Source organism: Otolemur garnettii, unplaced genomic scaffold (assembly GCF_000181295.1).
Source record: "Otolemur garnettii isolate 467f Iridium unplaced genomic scaffold, OtoGar3 scaffold00247, whole genome shotgun sequence".
NCBI classification, from domain to species: domain Eukaryota; kingdom Metazoa; phylum Chordata; class Mammalia; order Primates; family Galagidae; genus Otolemur; species Otolemur garnettii.
In genome coordinates this window covers 326,004-343,843 of record NW_003852642.1, presented here as the reverse complement: position 1 = coordinate 343,843, position 17,840 = coordinate 326,004, and the positions used below count along the sequence as shown (strand labels likewise).

At 35.4% G+C, this 17,840-nt stretch overlaps 1 protein-coding gene across 1 annotated transcript; it reads left to right on the top strand.

The window, feature by feature from the left end:
- Nucleotides 1-2,432: 2,432 nt before the first annotated feature.
- On the top strand, nt 2,433-3,413 carry LOC100958674 (olfactory receptor 4A5-like). Its single transcript, XM_003802420.1, has one exon. The coding sequence runs from the start codon at nt 2,433-2,435 to the stop codon at nt 3,411-3,413; it is 981 nt and encodes a 326-aa protein (XP_003802468.1).
- The last annotated feature ends 14,427 nt before the right edge of the window (nt 3,414-17,840 follow it).

Below are 17,840 nucleotides of genomic sequence, written 5' to 3'. Positions count from 1 at the left end.
TGGGTATAGCTTCAATAATGACAAAGTTTCTGAGTTATGTGAATGAGATGTACAGAACACACATCACAGCTGCTGTCTAAAGAGAGATCAAACTTTCTGCACACCATCTCCCCCCCGCCGTCAGATCTAGGTAAATGGAATCATTTTGTGTACATGTGAGGTTGATTAATTCTGTAATTTTCCTCAGCAATGAATAACAAGAAAGTTTAGATTTGTGTCTATACTTGTCCCATCCCTCTCTGCTCTTTAAGTTTGTCTTTAACCATCAGATCTAGAAACTTTCAGAAAGAAATGCTTTTTTCTTTTTGAATTTTTCTTTTTTGATCCTTTCTTTAGTAGGATCTGGTCAGGGGTTATTTCTTACGGATACACCAAGATGCCTCTGGAGCATCCCCAGGGACCCTGAGGAAATTGTGCCATCAGTTCTTCCTCACTAAAAGAAATCATTCAAAAAAAGATTTTTAAAAGAATGCTAGCCTCGCTTCATTACTACATTAGTATACTTAATACCTGCGAACATTCATTTATTAACTATAACTTCTGTTTCCTATTTGATCTGTTTTTTCTTTCATTTCCTGCTGTGTAGCTCTCCCTCTGGTGATGAGTCCAACTTTTGCCCCATTATTTGCAGGCTTCTTGTCCAGCTCCATCCCAGCACAGGTAAAATTACTACTAACATCAATTTAGATATGTAACTAAGATATAGAAATTTTTGTATGCACAGGAAGAAGTTTATTTGTGTACTCTTTGCTTTATTCTATACTCTGTCTATAATTCTCTTTAAGTTGACCAAGATTTAAGTGCTCGGTTCTGATCCAATGCTCACAGAGAACATCCAAGAACACTAATAATAGCTCTCATTTATGGAGGCTTTGCCAGGTGCCAGGCTCTGTTCTCTGCCCTTTACTTTGTTGTGATAAACAGCAACACTAAGGGGTAAACACCATGAGTATCTTCACTCTAAATATGATGACTTGAAGCACAGAGAGGTTTATTAAGTGAGTCATAGTCACACAGTCAGTGGTGAAGCTGGGATTGCACAGAGGCAGGTGTAGCCCCAGAGTCCACACTATTCTCTATGCTGTGCTCTGTCTCCATGGATGTCTTGGCTCCTTAATAGATATGCCCTGAATGAGAAACTCATAGTCAGAATTTACTCACTGTGATGAGCCAATACTTTTTGCCCCGGCTTGCATTATTCATGGAGATAATCTGGGATATTGTTATTTAATCATAAAAGTATTGAAAATACAAAAGTGACAGAATAAAGTAATGGAGGGCTGAGGGAATAACATAGATAGTTGACTGGAAAGGACTCTGAGATTGTCTAGTTCCATACCACTATTTTTCATTGAGGAAACTGAGACAGACTTGTGATAAGTACATTTAGAAAATGACTTATCCCCCTGTCTTCTCACATTGAACTTGGAATTCTCCCTCAAGTATACTTCTTTTTGGAATATGGACACTGAAGTTCTATTTCTGAGCACTGTCAGTACCCAAACAGCATTATAAGTAAAGCCGTGTCCCACTGTTCAGTATCTATTTCCTCCTCACTGCTCACACCAAGAGTTTTAGAAAAAGCATTATCTGTTAATGAAGGAGTTGCTGATAGCCATGAGTTAGTTCTGGTCAGGTCAACATGAATTTCAGAAAAACCAGGTAATGTGTGTAAGTGTGATTAGAATAGTGGTATAGGTAAAGAAAAAATGAAGAGAATTGCAGCTTCTTAAAAAGCACTCAGAGTCAGGCCAAGAAGTAGTATCCTAAATTATCTTGTGGTCATTAAATACAGTTCAAAATTCAGTTTCTTCATATTTAATGAGGGATCCACGAAGACAGGCCATACTTTCAGCCGTGAAGGATGGAAGATATGACAGAGGATTACAGATTGCCACAATATTGAGTGAGATATTTCAGAAGTGGTTTATAAGTTTGGTGCTTTACATTTTGTAAAGATGGCATAACTGCTACAAATGCAAAGAACTGACTCTAGGCCACCTGATTTATTTATAGTTTATTGTCACCAAGAAAGACTAAGTTTCTTGAGCACTGAATCATTTTTCCTGTTTCCATACCTAATGTCTGTGCCAGGAAGTAACATATTTTACATAAGGAGTTATTAAATACATGACTGATCATTGAGCATTTAAGTATTCTCCATACGGTATCCACTTAGACTTAATTTTAACCTATAGGACCAAAGCAAAATCATCTGAGGAAAATATTATTAACAGAAGGTCTATTGATCTTTAGAAGAGAAATTCAATAGACACTCACTAAAGTTTTATTGTGTGTAAACCACTGATAAAGATGATAATGAAGATGTGCTCCATCACGTTGTGGATGTGTTCACAGCCCTGTTCACAGCTCCATTCCAGGTCCTGTTCTCCTGAGCTCTCAGCTCTGACACAAATCTTAGGGAAAAGTAAATGGGAGAGAGCAACAATGTCACCGAATTTGTCCTCCTGGGTCTCACTCAGGATCCTGATGGGCAAAAAGCATTACTGGTGATGTTTTTGCTCATATACACTGTGACGATGGTGGGCAACCTCCTCATCGTGGTGACTATCCTCAGGACCCCCTCCTTGGGCTCCCCAATGTACTTCTTCCTGGCCTTTCTGTCACTCATGGACGCTGCTTATTCCTCAGCCATTTCACCAAAATTGATTGTAGACATACTCTGTGACAAAAAGACTATTTCCTTTCCAGCCTGCATGGTCCAGCTCTTTATAGAACACTTGTTTGGTGGAGCTGAGGTCTTCCTTCTCGTGATGATGGCCTATGATCGCTATGTGGCCATCTGTAAGCCTCTGCACTATTTGACCATCATGAATTGGCGAGTTTGCATCCTTCTGTTGGTGGTGGCCTGGGTTGGAGGTTTTGTGCACTCTGGGGTTCAAATTATCTTCGTGTACAGCCTCCCCTTCTGTGGGCCCAATGTCATCAACCACTTTGCCTGTGACATGTACCCATTACTGGAACTTGCGTGCACAGACACCTACTTTCTAGGTCTCACTGTGGTTGCCAATGGTGGAGCAATCTGCATGGTGGTCTTTATCCTTCTCCTCATCTCCTATGGAGTCATCCTAAGCTCCCTTAAGACTTATAGTCATGAAGTGAGGCGTAAGGCCCTGTCTACCTGCAGCTCCCACATCACTGTGGTTGTCCTCTTTTTTGTTCCCTGTATGTTCATGTATGTTAGACCTGTGTCCACCTTTCCTATTGATAAATTCATGGCCTTATTTTATACAGTTATCACTCCCATGTTGAATCCTTTAATATATACCTTGAGAAATTCAGAGATAAAAAATGCTATGGAAAAACTCTGGCGTAAAAAGTTAACTATAGATGGAATAAGAATGTCTTCCGCATTGAACATGTTTATTAACAATTCAAAGGCAATAGACTAAGTTCTAATGAAGAATTATGTAGTCAAGTCAATGAATTTTCTAGAAATTCTTCTCTTAATTGATACGAAGTCATCAGAAAAACAAAATAAGTTTTCCTTAGCGATTAGAATCTATCTAATAGAGAAATACTGCAGGATGAATTAAAAGCACAGGTGTCTTATTAGAAAATAAAACTAGCTTGTAATTTTGTTTCTCTTAGTTATATATTGAAATGGGACTTAGAAGAAAGTGGTTTGTTCTTTCCAAAGGAGAAAACATGCTGTTTTTGAAAATTTACTATCGTATTCATAAGAAAGGAATTTGACAGCACTCTTCTAAGTGGATTCTAAATTTTAGTGTTCATTATTCTATCAGCAAATCAGCTTTTGGTCACTGTACTCTGCGCTGTGTTTTACGATTACTTCTGTTCCTCAGGTCTATGTCTATCCATTTCCAGTTCAGAACATTTACTTGACCAAGGATATTGTTGTTAGTTAAGAAAACCATCAGTGGACAATTTTGTTGGCAGGGATGTGGAGGGTGACAAAAACAGATTCCAATTCTTGATTATGAGATAGATACTTCCTTTTGGTTGATTTTTTTTTTAATTTTTCTCACTAGTCATCATGTGCATTTTTGCCATCTTGGAATAATAGGTAAAGCTTCATATTTTGTCCTTGTGATTCTGAAAACATAGGTAAAGATGTCAGTTATTTTGCATAATCGGTGTATTCATAAATGTTCTGTTCAATTTAAATAATGTATAAATTTAAAATGATGTGCTGCAGTATAAAGCTATGTATATCTTTTTATACAAAAAAAATGTTTTCATCAATATTAAGCCATCTTGGAATACTGCAACCTGGAAGAATAAAAAATTGCTTTCACGGAAATATGGAATGTTATATATGCTTTGAGAGAACTTTTTAAATAAACTTTATTATGTATGTTTAGGGTATACAACATGAGATATGCATTAACTGTAAGAATATTGCTATAGTGAAGCAAATGAACATAGCCATCATCTCACATGGCTCCCCAATTTTTTTGTGTGTGTTTGTGAAAAGAGCAGCTAAAATATACTTTTAGCATAAATTCCAAATTTGTTACCTATAGTCCTCATCTTCTACATTAGTCAGAGTATATAAAGTAGAAGAAACAGTTATGAGGATGAACAAATCGAGAGATCTAATGTACAAGTTTACTTTTTAAAGTGAAACATTTTTTAAAATTCTTACTATTTTAACCTTGTATTTTTTTATTTATATCCAATAAAATATGTAATTCATTTATGATTGTATGGCCTATTCCCTAAAATATTTTATCTGTGTAATTGGAACTACTTGTATGTCCTTCACCGATGCTGTTTCTCCGTCTTTCCCTAGATGCAATACCAACACTAAACTTATCCTTATAATATGTCATTTGGATTTTGTTATTCCTTACCCTTATTAAAATTATATTATGTGGCACATAATTTTCTGAATTTTACTTTTATCCACAATGTTAACTTTCTAAGGTTTGATCAAGTTGCTGCACGTTTCTTTAGCTTCATCGTTTCCCCTGCTCGTATCACTTCACGTGTGACTACACCACAGGTTAAGTCTCCATTCATCAGAGGCCATTGGGGTTGTTTCCAGTTTTTTTAGAGCACTGCTGGAGACATTCTCAAAGCAATTCTGTGTTAAGAATAATGTCTATGTGTCACTTTTACAAATGATTTCAGTTTTCCCTAGTTACATTCCTGCCAGCAGGGCATAACAGTTCCATACTTTGCAATCACATCTTTAGCAATGCCTGATGCTGTAAGATGTTTGATTTTTTCCCTAACATAATGGCTTTCAGAGTCTGAGTTCCTTTTTTTTAGATGATTATGGGGTACATACAATTAGGTTACATAGTCTGCTTTCATAGGTTCAAGACTGAGTTGCAGTTGTGTCCTTCACCCAGAAAGTGTGCAATGTACCATTGCAATGCATCTGTTGGGTAGGAATATACCCCAACCCCCTCCCAATGCTATTTGAATTTAATTCAGGTTTTCTCTCATGTGAGCATGTAGTTGTTAATCTACTAGTTCCAATTTAATACTGAGTACATGTCATGCTTGTTTTTCCATTCTTGTGATACTTCAACTTACAAGAATGATTTCAAAATAAATTTACAGTATTTATTGCTTTTGAAATTGAGTGTAATCTCATATAATTTTTTTATTAAATCATAGCTGTGTACATTGATACAATCATGGGGTACAATGTGCCGGTTTTACATACAATTTGAAATATTTTCACCAAACTGGTCAACATAGCCTTCATGGCATTTTCTTAGTTATTGTGTTAAGACATTTCTATTCTACACCTAGTAAATTTCACATGTACCCTTGTAAGATGCACCGTAGGTGTGGTCCCACCAATTACTCTCCCTCTACCCATTCTCCCCCCATCCCTTCCCCTCCTTCTCCCCCTTCTCCTTCTTCTTGGGCTATAATTGGGTTATAGCTTTCATAAGCTATACATTAGTTTCATAGTAAGACTGAGTACATTGGATACTTTTTCTTCCATTCTTGAGATACTTTGCTGAGAAAAATATGTTCAAGCTCCATCCACGTATGAGATCTTCATTTTTTCCATCCTTCCATGAAAAGTGTATTCATGTCTTTTGTCAATTTTTCTGCTGGTGCCTTTCCATTATTCAGAATTTATGGGCATTTTATAGGATCCTGTGTCCTGAATCTTTTTTGTATGTATTGCTCAAACAAGTTTGTATTTTCTCAAAATGGCAAAAGTTTGTGATCTTCAATTTTTTATAATTTTATCATTTTGTTTGACAAATAAAAACATTTACTTATTATCTCTTTTATTGTTTGGGATTCATTGAGGGTACAAAGAATTAGGTTATACTAATTGCCTTTGTTAAGTAAAGTCTTTCTTATAATTGTGTCCTGCCCGCAACAGGTGCACCATACACCATGACCCCCCATCCTCTTCCCTTCTCCCCTCTCTCTGCTCCCTCATTCCCCTACCACCCACACCTCATATTAGATCATCTACTGCCTTCATATTAAAACTGAGTACATTGGATTCTTGCTTTCTCCATTCTTGTGATGCTTTACTAACAAGAATGTGTTCCAGCTCAGTCTAGTTTAATACAAAAGATGCAAAGTCTCCATCTTTTAATAATAATGCAATGTCTGAATGGTATTCCATGGTATACATATATCACAGCTTATTAATCCATTCCTGGGTTGGTGGGTATTTTGGCTATTTTCACATTTTGGCGATGGGAAATTGAGCTGCAATAAACAGTCTAGTACAAATGTACTTATGATTTATTTTCTTCTGGGTAGATCCCTAGTAATGGGATTGCAGGATCAAATGGAAGGTCTAATTTAATTCTTTGAGGATTCTTCATACTTCCTTCCAAAAAGGTTGTATTAGTTTTCAGTCCTACCAGCAGTGTAAAAGTGTTTCCTTCTCTCCACATTCCTGCCAACATCTGCACCTTTGAGACTTTGTGATATGAGCTAGTCTCACTGGGTATAGGTGATATCTTAGGATGGTTTTAATTTGCATTACTCTGACAATCAGAGATGATGGGTTTTTTCCAAATGTTTGTTAACCATTCATCGGTCTTCATCAGAGAAGGTTCTGCTCATATCTCTTGACTAATGGTAGATTGGATTGTTTACTCTTTTTTGTTGATTAATTCGCTTTTTCTGTAGATTCTAGTTAACCCTTTGTCAGATTCATAGCCCACAAATATCTTTTCCCATTCTGAGGTTATCTTTTTGCTTTACTTGTTGTATCCTTAGATGTGCAGAAGCTTTTCAGTTTAATTAAGTCCCATTTGTTAATTTTTGTTGTTTTGTGATGGCTGCTGAAGTCTTTGTCATAAAATCTTTCCCCAGTCCAACATCATAAAGAGTTTGTCCACACTTTGTTCTAAGATTTTTAGCATTTCGTGTCTTAGATTTAAGTCTCTTATTCATCTTAAGTCAATTTTTGTAAAGGGTGAAATCTGTGGGTCAAGTTTTGGTCTTTTACATATGGTTATCCAGTTCTTCCAGCACCATTTATTGAATGGGGATTCTTTTCCCCATTGTATGCTTTTGTTTGGTTTATCACAGATCAGATGGCAAGCAGAGACTCATTTCATCTCTTGATTTTCTACTCTGTTTCATATGTCTATATCTCTATTTTGTGCCAATATCAAGCTGTTTCAATTACTATGGACTTACAGCCTGAAGTCTGGTAGGATGACACCTCAAACTTTGTTTTTATTACTAAGAGCATTAGCTATACAGGATTTTCTCTAGCTCCATACAAAATGAAGTACTATTTTGTCCACTTCTTCAAAATATGACATTGATATTGTAATGGAGATTGCACTGAATTTGTAGATTGCTTAAAGTAGAAAAGACATTTTGACAATGTTGATTCTTCTCAGCCATGAGCATGGTATGTTCTTTCATTTGTTAGTGTCTTTTGCAATTTGTTTTCTTAGGGTTTCATACTTCTCTATGAAAATATCTTTCACATATTTGGTTGGTGTATTCCTAAATATTTCATTTTCTTTGAAGCTACTCTGAAAGAAATCATGTCCTTGATTTGCTTCTCAACTTGGCTGTTATTGGCATACACAAAGGCTACTGATTTGTGGACATTGATTTTATACCCTGAGACATTACTATATTTCCTGATCTATTCCAGGAGTTTTGTCATTGAATCTCTAGGGTTTTCTAAGTATAGAGCATGGTATCATCACCAAAGGGGAGAGTTTGACCTCCTCTGCATTCAGCCCTTTATATCCTTCTCTTGTCTGGTGGCATTGGCTAGAACTTCCAGCACAATGGTGAATAATAGTGGCAATAGTGGACATCCTTGTCTGGTTTCAGTTCTGAGTGGAAAAGCTTTCAATTTTACTCCACTGAGTATGATGTTAGCTGTGGGTTTTTCATAGATGGCTTCAATCAGCCTAAGAAATGCACCACCTATGCTATTTTCTTAAGTGTTCTTTTTAGAAAATGGTGCTGAATTTTGTAAAATGCTTTTTTTTTTTCTCTGCTTCTATTGAGGGGATCATAAGATCTTTGTTTTTGCTTCTATTGATATAATGTATTATGTTTATGGATTTGCGTATGTTAAACCAGCCTTGCATCCCTTGGATAAAGCCTACTTGATCGGGATGTATAATTTTTTGAATGTGTAGTTGTAATCTATTAGCTAAGATTTTGTTGAGTATTTCTGCATCGATATTCATTAGTGAAATTGTTGTTCTTCTTTTTAGCTGGATCTTTTTCTGGTTTTGGAATCAAGGTAATGTCTGCTTTGTAGAACATGTTGAGGAAGGTTCCTACCTTCTCAATGTTTTAAAATAGATTCTGCAATATAGGTACAAGCTCATCTTTGAAGGTGTGATAGATTTCTAATGTGAAACCATCCAGTACCTGGCTTTTTTTTTTTTAGGAAGCTTTTTTATTGTTTCTACAATTGCAGTGCTTCATATTGATCTGTTCAAGAGATCTACTTCTTCCTGGTTAAGTTTAGGAAGGTGGTGAGATTCTAGGTATTGGTCTATTTCTTCCATGTTGTCAAATTTCTGAGCAAAGAGTTTTTGGTAGTAGTCCAGGATTTAAATCTTCTATCCAATGGGAATCAATATTTGTAATTGGTGAGAGGTATGGGTCCAGTTTCAGTCTTCTACAGGTCACTAGCCAATAATGGTCCCAGTACCATTTATTAAATAGGGATTCTTTTCCCCCAATGAATACTTATCAAAGATCAAGTAACAGTATATGGCTGGGTTCATCTCTAGATTCTGTATTCTATTCTATATATTTACATCTCTTTTTTTGTACCACTACCACACTATTTTGATCACTATAGATTTGTAGTATAATCTAGTAGTGTGATGCCTCCAGATTTGTTCTTATTTATAAGTATTATATTGGCTATTCAAGGTTCTTCCTGCTTCTATATGAAATGAAGTATTATTTTTTTCAACCTCTTTAAAGTATAACATTGTTATGTTAATGGTAATTGCATTAAATTTGTAGATTGCTTTGTGTAGTATGAACATTTTAATGATATTTATTCTTCCCAGCCAGGAGTATGTTATATTTTTCCATTTGTAACCATCTTTAGTTATTTCTTTACTCAGAGTTTCATAATTCCCTTTATAGAGATCTTTCACAACCTTGGTTAGATATATTCCCAGGTATTTCATCTTCTTTGGCATTACTGTAAAAGGAATAGAGTTCTTGACTATATTTTCAGCTTGACTATTGTTGGTATATATAAAAGCTACTGTTTTGTAGGTATTGATTTTTTATCTTGAGACACTGCTATGTTCTTTGATCACTTCTAAGAATTTTGTAGTTGAGTCCCTGGGTTTTTCCAGGTATAACATCATGGCATCCATGAAGAGTGAGAGTTTGACCTCTATCCCCATTTGAATACCCTTTCCCCCCCTGTCTTGCCTGATTGCAATGGCTAGGACTTCCAGTACTATGTTAAATTACAGTGATAATAATGAGCATCATTTTCTAGTTCTAGACCTGAGTGAAAATGTTTTTAATATTACCCCATTCGACATGATATTCACTGTGGGTTTACTGTTTATGGCCCCTATCAGTTTAAGAAATGTCTGATCTAAGCTTATTTTCTTAAGTCTTCTAATCATGAAACGGTACTGGATATTATCAAAAGGCTTTTAGGCATCAATTGACACAATCGTATGGTCTTTGTTCTTTATTTTACTTATGCAATGTATTTTATTTATAGATTTACATATGTTGAACCAACCTTGTAATCCTGGAATAAAATCAACTTGATCGTAGTGTATAATTTTATTGATGTGTCATTGAATTCTATTTGCTAAGATTTTGTTGAATATTTTTGCATTGATATTCATTAATGATATTGGTCTATAGTTTTTATTCTTTGTTGGGTCCTTTCCTGGTTTGGAGGTAAATGATATTTGCTTCATATAATGTGTTGGGGAGGATGCCTTCTTTTTCTATGTTTTGGGAAAGGAATAGGTACTAGTTCCTCTTTCAAGGTTTGGTAGAACTCTTATTTTCTTGGGAGATTTTGTAAAGTTAATGATAATTCAAAAGTTGATACAAGTCTATTCAGAATTTCTAATTATTTCTGGTTGAGTTTAAGAAGATGACATGCTTCCAGGTATTGGTCCATTACCTCCACATTTTTATGTTTCTGAGAATACAGTTTTTTGTAGTAATCATTGAGGATTTTTTTTTAATTTCTGTGGTATGTGTTTTTATTTCCCCATTATTGTTTCTGATTGACATAATTAGAGATAAAACAACATATTTGACATTAGTATTAGAATAATCTTAAATTTCAGAAACCTGTGAAGATTTTGACTGATACTCTATTAAGTATATAATTAATTTGATAAAGAATTCATCTCTTGACCATGGAAAAGTCTATTTATGTTTTTATTTTTTTAAATAAATATAGCAGTGTACATTAATACTATCATGGAGTACAGTGTAATGCTTCTGTATACAATTTGAAATACTTCCATCCAACTGGTTAACATAACCTTCATGTCTTTTTCTTAGTTATTGTGTTAAGACATTTATATTCTACACTTAGAGAGATTCACATGTACCCTTATAGGATGAACCACAGGCATGATCCCTCCAATCACCCTCCCTCCACCTACCCTCCTCACTTCCCTCTCCTCCCTCTCCCCTCTCCCCATATTCCTGGGCTAAAATTGAGATATAGCTTTCATACAAAAGCTATAAATTAGTTTCATAGTAGGACTGAGTACATTGGATACTTTTTCTTCCATTCTTGGAATACTTTGCTAAGAAGAATATTTTCCAGCTCCATCCATGTAAACATGAAAGAGGTAAAATCTCCATCTTTCTTAATGGCTGCATAGTATTCCATGGTGTAAATATATCACAACGTATTGATCCATTCATGGATCGATGGGCTCTTGGGCTTCTTCTATGACCTAGCAATTATGAATTAGCCTGCAATGAACATTCTGATACAGATATCTTTATTGTAGTGTGATTTTTGGTCTTCTGAATATATACCTAATAGAGGAATTATAGGATCAAATGGCCGGTCTATTTTTAGTTCTCTACGTGTTCTCCACATGTCTTTCCAAAAGGAACATATTAGTTTGCAATCCCACCAGCAGTGTAGAAATGTTTCCTTTTCTCCACAACCATGCCAGCATCTGTGATTTGGGGACTTTCTGATATGGCCAATATTACTGGTGTTAGATGATATCTCAAAGTAGTTTTGATTTGCATTTCTCTGATGATTAAGGATGGTGAGCATATTTCATATGTTTGTAGGCCATGCACCTGTCTTCTTCAGAGAAGTTTCTCTTCAAGCCCCATGCCCATCTTGAGAGGGGATGACTTGTTCTCTTCTTGCTAATATGTTTGAGTTCTCTGTGGATTCTGGTTATTAAACCTTTGTCGGAGACATAACCAGCAAATATGTTCCTCCCTTCTGAGGGCTGTCTTCTTGCTTTACTTACTGTGCTTTTGGCTTTGCAGAAGCTTTTTAATTTGATGAAGTCCCAATAGTGTATTTTTGATGTTGCTTGAATTGCCTGGGGGGTTCTCTGCATAAAATTTCCACCCAGATCGATTTCTTCAAGTGTTTTCCCTACACTTTCTTCTAGTATTTTTATAGTTTCATGTCTTAAATTTAAATCTATTATCCAGTGAGAGTCAATCTTAATTAGTGGTAAAAGATATGGATCCAGTTTCAGTCATCTGCAGGTCGCCATCAAGTTCGTCCAGCACCATTTGTTAAATAGGGAATATTTTCCCCACTCAATGTTTTTAATTGGCTTGTCAAAGATCATATAACAGTAAGTAGCTGGGTTCATCTCTTGGTTCTCTATTCTGTTCCATACATCTACCTCTCTTTTTGTGCCAATACCATGCTGTTTTGATTACTATAAATTTATAGTATAGTCTGATGTATGGTAGCATGATTCCTCCTGCTTTGTTTTTATTTCTGAGTAATGTCTTGGCCATTCGAGGTTTTTTTCTGATTCCATATGAAATGAAGTATTAATTTTTCAAGATCTTTAAAGTACAACAATGGAACTTTAATAGGGATTGCATTAAAATTATACATTGCTTTGGGTAGTATGCACATTTTAACAACCTTGATTCTTACCAGCCATGAGCATGGTATGTTTTTCCATTTGTTAACTTTTTCAACTATTTCTTTTCTTAGAGTTCATAGTTCTCTTTATGAGAACTATGGTCTTTCACATCCTTTGTTAGGTAAACTCCCAGATATTTCATCTTCTTTGGCACTACTGTAAATGGAATAGAGTTCTTGACTATTTTTTCAGCTTGACTGTTGTTGGTATATATAAAGGCTACCGATTTATGAGTGTTGATTTTGTAACCTGAGATGCTGCTGTATTCCTTGATCACTTCTAAGAGTTTTGTCGTAGAATCCCTGGTATTTTCCAGGTATACAATCATGTCATCTGTGAAGAGTGAAAGTTTAATCTCTTCTGATCCTATATGGATACCCTTGATTGCCTTTTCTTGCCTAATTGCAATGGTTAAAACTTCCATTACAATGTTAAAGAGCAATGGAGACAATGGGCAACCTTGCCTGGTTCCTAGTCTGAGTGGAAATAGTTTCAATTTAACTCCATTCAGTACAATATTGGCTGTGGGTTTGCTGTAAATGGCCTCTATCATTTTAAGAAATGTCCATTCTATGCCAATTTTCTTAAGGGTTCTGATCATGAAAGGATGCTGGATATTATTGAAACCTTTTTCTGCATCAGTTGGGAGAGAATCATATGGTCTTTTTTTTATAATTTGTTTAGGTGATGAATTACATTTATGGATTTACGTATTTTGAACCAGCCTTGAGATCCTGGGATAAAACCCACTTAGTCGTGGTGTATAATTTGATGTGTTGGTGGATTCTGTTTGTTAGGATCTTGTTGAATATTTTCATATCAATATTCATTAATGATATTGATCTGTAATTTTCTTTCTTTGTTGGGTCTTTTCCTGGTTTGGGTATCAAGGTGAAGTTTGCTTCATAGAATGTGTTGGGTAGTATTCCATCTTTTTCTATGTTTTGGAAAAGGTTAAGTAGTATAGGTACTAGTTCCTCTCTAAAGGTTTGGTAGAATTCTGACATGAAGCCGTCTGGTCCTGGGCTTTTCTTTTTAGGAGATTTTGTATAATTGATGCTATTCCACTTGATATAGGCTTGTTCAACATTTCCACTTCCTTCTGGTTAAGTCTTGGATGGTGGTGTGCTTCCAAGTATTGGTCAATTTCCTTCAGATTTTCATATTTCTGATAATAAAGTTTCTTATAATATTCGTTAAGGATTGTTTGAATTTCTAAAGGGTCTGTTGTTATTTCATCTTTACCATTTCTCTTTGATGAGATTAGCAATTTTACTCTTTTTTTCTTGGTTAGGTTGGCCAAAGGTATATCTATTTTATTGACCTTTTCAAAAAACCAAATTTTTGATTTATTGATCTATTGTATAACCCTTTTGTTTTCAATTTCATTTAATTCTGCTCTAATTTTGGTTATTTCTTTTTTTCTGCTGGGACTGGGATTGGAATGCTCTTCCTTTTCCAGTTGCTTGAGATGTCCCATTAAGTTGTTAACTTTCTCTCTTTCCACTTTCTTGAGGAATGCTTATAGTGCTATAAATTTCCCTCTTAGGACTGTCTTTTCAGTATCCCAGAGGTTCTGGTAACTCATATCTTCATTATTGTTTTGTTCTAAAAATTTGGTAATTTCCTTCTTGATCTCATCTCTGACCCACCTATCATTCAGCATAAAGTTATTAGCTTCCATGTTTTTGTATGAGTCTTCAAATTACTGTTGTTACTCAGTTCAACTTTTATTCCATAATGGTGTGAGAAGATGCAAGGACTAATTTCTATTCTTTTAAATTGCCGAGATTAGACTTGTGACCTAAAATATGTTCGATTTTGGAGTATGTTCCATGGGCTGATGAGAAAAATTTGTATTCAGTTTTGTTAGGATGAAATGTTCTGTGGATGTCCATTAAATCCAAATGTTGAATGGTTTATTTTAAATCTAAAACTTCTTTGCTGAGCTTCTTGTTGGAGGATTTATCTGACACTGCCAAAAGAGTATTAAAATCTCCAGCTATGATGGAGCTGGGAGAAATCAAATTGCTCATGTCTATTATGGTATCTCTTATAAATTGAGGTGTATTCTAGTTGGGTGCATAAATTTTGATGATAGAAATCTCATCATATTGAGTATTACTCTTAACAAATATAAAGTGTCCATCTTTATCTTTGCGTACTTTAGTTGGTTTAAAGCCTATTGTATCTGTGAATAAAATTTCAATGCCTGCTTTTTTCTGCTTTCCATTTGCCTGAAATATAGATGACCATCCCTTTGCCCTGAATCTAGATTTGTCTTTTAGGGTAAGGTGGGATTCTTGAATACAGCAGATATCTGGCCTGAGTTTTTGTATCCAGTTAGCCAGCTTGTGCCTTTTTAGAGAGCAATTTAAGTCATTCACATTGATTGAGAATATTGATAAACTTGATATAATTTTGGGTATCGAGTTTTTCGAAAATCCAGTGGACATCTTTAATCCTTTTGCCACTCTAGAAATCGGAATTTGATCAAAATTTTCTGTGTGAGTTTACTTATGTGGTGGAGGATTGCACTAGTTTTTATGGAGGAGAGGTCTGAGAATATCCTGGAGGGCTGGCTTAGTTATAGTAAATTTCTTCAATGTGTGAATGTCATTAAAGTATTTAATTTCTCCATCATAAATGAAACTCAGTTTAGCTGGATACAGGATCCTACGGTGAAAGTTATTTTGTTTTAGGAGGTTAAAAGTTGATGACCACCCTCTTCTAGCCTGAAAGGTTTCAGCAGAGAGATCTGCAGTCATTCTAATACTCTTTCCCTTGTACGTTATGGTTTTCTTATGTCTAGCTGCTTTCAGAATTTTCTCTTTCATATTAACTTTAGTGAAGTTAATTATGACGTCCCTGGGGGATGTCTTGTTCGGATTGAGTTGTGCTGGGGTTCTGAAACTGTCTGCTATCTGAATTTCAGAATCTCTTGGCATGTCTGGAAAGTTCTCTTACATAATTTCATGAAGTAGAGCCTCTGTGCTTTGTGAAGCTACTTTGTCACCTTCAAAGTAGCTTCCTATAAGACAAATATTAGTTTTCTTCGAATTATCCTAGAGAGATAATCCATTTATGAGAGCGTGATCTATTTTTGCTCTCCATTTGTCTTCATCCTTTCACACTTGGGCACTTTCAGAAGCTTTGTCTTCAATGTCAGAGATCCTTTCTTCTGCCTTCTCCATTCTGTTACCAAGGTATTCTACCATATTTTTCAGATCTTTGAGGGCTGCAACCTCTTGCCTCAGTGTTTCAAAATCTTTGGTCATTTTATCTTTGAAATTGTTGAATTCTTGAGACATCTTTTGAATAATTTCTTGAAACATCTTTTGAATAATTTCTTGAAATTCTAATTCCTTCCTCTCTTCCATTCTGTTAATATTATTTGTTATTTAAATTCTGAACTTGATTTCTGACATTTCAGCCATCTGTTTATGGATGGAATCTCCAATTACATCTGTCCAATTACATCCTTCCTTGGGGGAGTTGTTCTTCTCTGGTTATTCGAATTACCAGAGTTTTTCACTGCTTTCCCCCCCATGCTGAATTTGCACCATGTGGCACCGTACCAGAACCTTTCAGTCAGAGGCCTCCACTGGGGAAGATGTCAGCCTTCTTCATTCTTTTCAATTTTACTCTTTTAATTGAATAATTTCAATTACCCTGTCTTCAAGTTCACTGATTCTTTCTTCTGTTAAATCAAGTTCTGCTGTTGCATCTAATGAATTTTTTAGTGCAGCTTTTGTTCTCTTTTTCTGGGTTTTCTACTTGTTTTGTCAACTGTTTCTATTTCTTTGTAAAATTTATTGTTTTTTCATGAATTGTTTTTCAAACTTCATTTAAGTTTTATTCCTATTTTCTTGGCATTCACTTAATTTCTTTCCTTTTCTTTTAGCAATTTAAGATTATTCTTTTATTAATTAATTTATTTTTTATTAATTTTTTTATTGTTTGGGATTCATTGAGGGTATAAGGAACCAGTTACACTGATTGCATTTGTTAGGTAAATTCCATCTTACAATGATGTCTTGCTCCCAAAAGGTGTTGCTCACACTAAGACCCACCCTCCTCCCTCCTTCCCTCTCTCTGCTCTTCCATTCTCCACTTTTCCCTCCTTCTTTCTCTCTCTGCTCTCCCCTTCCTGCACCCCAACCATGTCATTAATTGTCATTAATTATCCTCATATCAAAATTGAGTACATAGGATTCATACTTCTCCATTCTTGTGATGCTTTAATAAGAACAATGTGTTCCTCTTCCATCCAGGTTAATTCAAAGGCTGTAAAGTCTCCATTTTCTTTAATGTCTGAATAGTATTCCATGGTGTATTTATACAACACCTTTTTAATCCATTCCTGGGTTGGTGGGCATTTAGGCTGTTTCCACATTTTGGAGATTGTAAATTGAGCTGTGATAAAAAGTCTAGGGCAAGTATCCTTATGATAAAAGGATTTATTTCCTTCTGGGTAGACGCCCAGTAATGGGATCACAGGATCAAATGGGAGGTCAGCTTGAGTTCTTTGAGGGGTCTCCATACTACCTTCCAGACGGTTGTATTAGTTTGAAGTCCCACCAGCAGTGTAAGTGTTTGCTTCTCTCCACATCCATGCCAGCATCTACAGTTTTGAGATTTTGTGATGTGGGCCATTTTCACTGGGGTTGGATGGTTGGATGGTATCTCAGGGTGGGTTTGGTTTGCATTTCTCTAATAATTAGCGATGATGAGCATTTTTTTATATGTTTGTTAGCCATTCTTCTTGTCTTCTTTAGAGAAGATTCTATTCATGTCTCTTGCCCATTGATTTATAGATTTTTGGCTTTTTTCATGTGGATTAATCTGAGTTCTCTATAGATCCTAGTTATCAAGCTTTTGTCTGATTCAAAATATGCAAGTATCCTTTCCCATTGAGTAGGTTGTCTATTTGCTTTGGTTGTTGTCTCCTTAGTTGTACAGAAGCTTTTCAGTTTAATTAAGTCCCCTTTGGTTATTTTTGTCATTATTACAATTGCCATGGCAGTCTTCTTTAAGAAGTCTTTCCCTAGGCTTATATCTCCCAGTATTTTTTCCTATTCTTTGAGGATTTTTATTGTTTCATGCCTTAAATTTATCCATCTCAAATCAATTTTTGTGAGTGGAGAAAGGTGTGGATCCAGTTTCAGTCTTTTACATGTGGATATCCAGTTCTCACAGTACCGTTTACTGAATAGGGAGTCTTTACCCCAAGATATGTTCTTGCTTAGTATATCAAAGATTAGATGGTTGTAAGAT

Coding starts and splice junctions, on each gene's coding strand:
- LOC100958674 (XM_003802420.1), top strand. CDS start 2,433: ATGGGAGAGAGCAACAATGTCACCGAATTTGTCCTCCTGGGTCTCACT.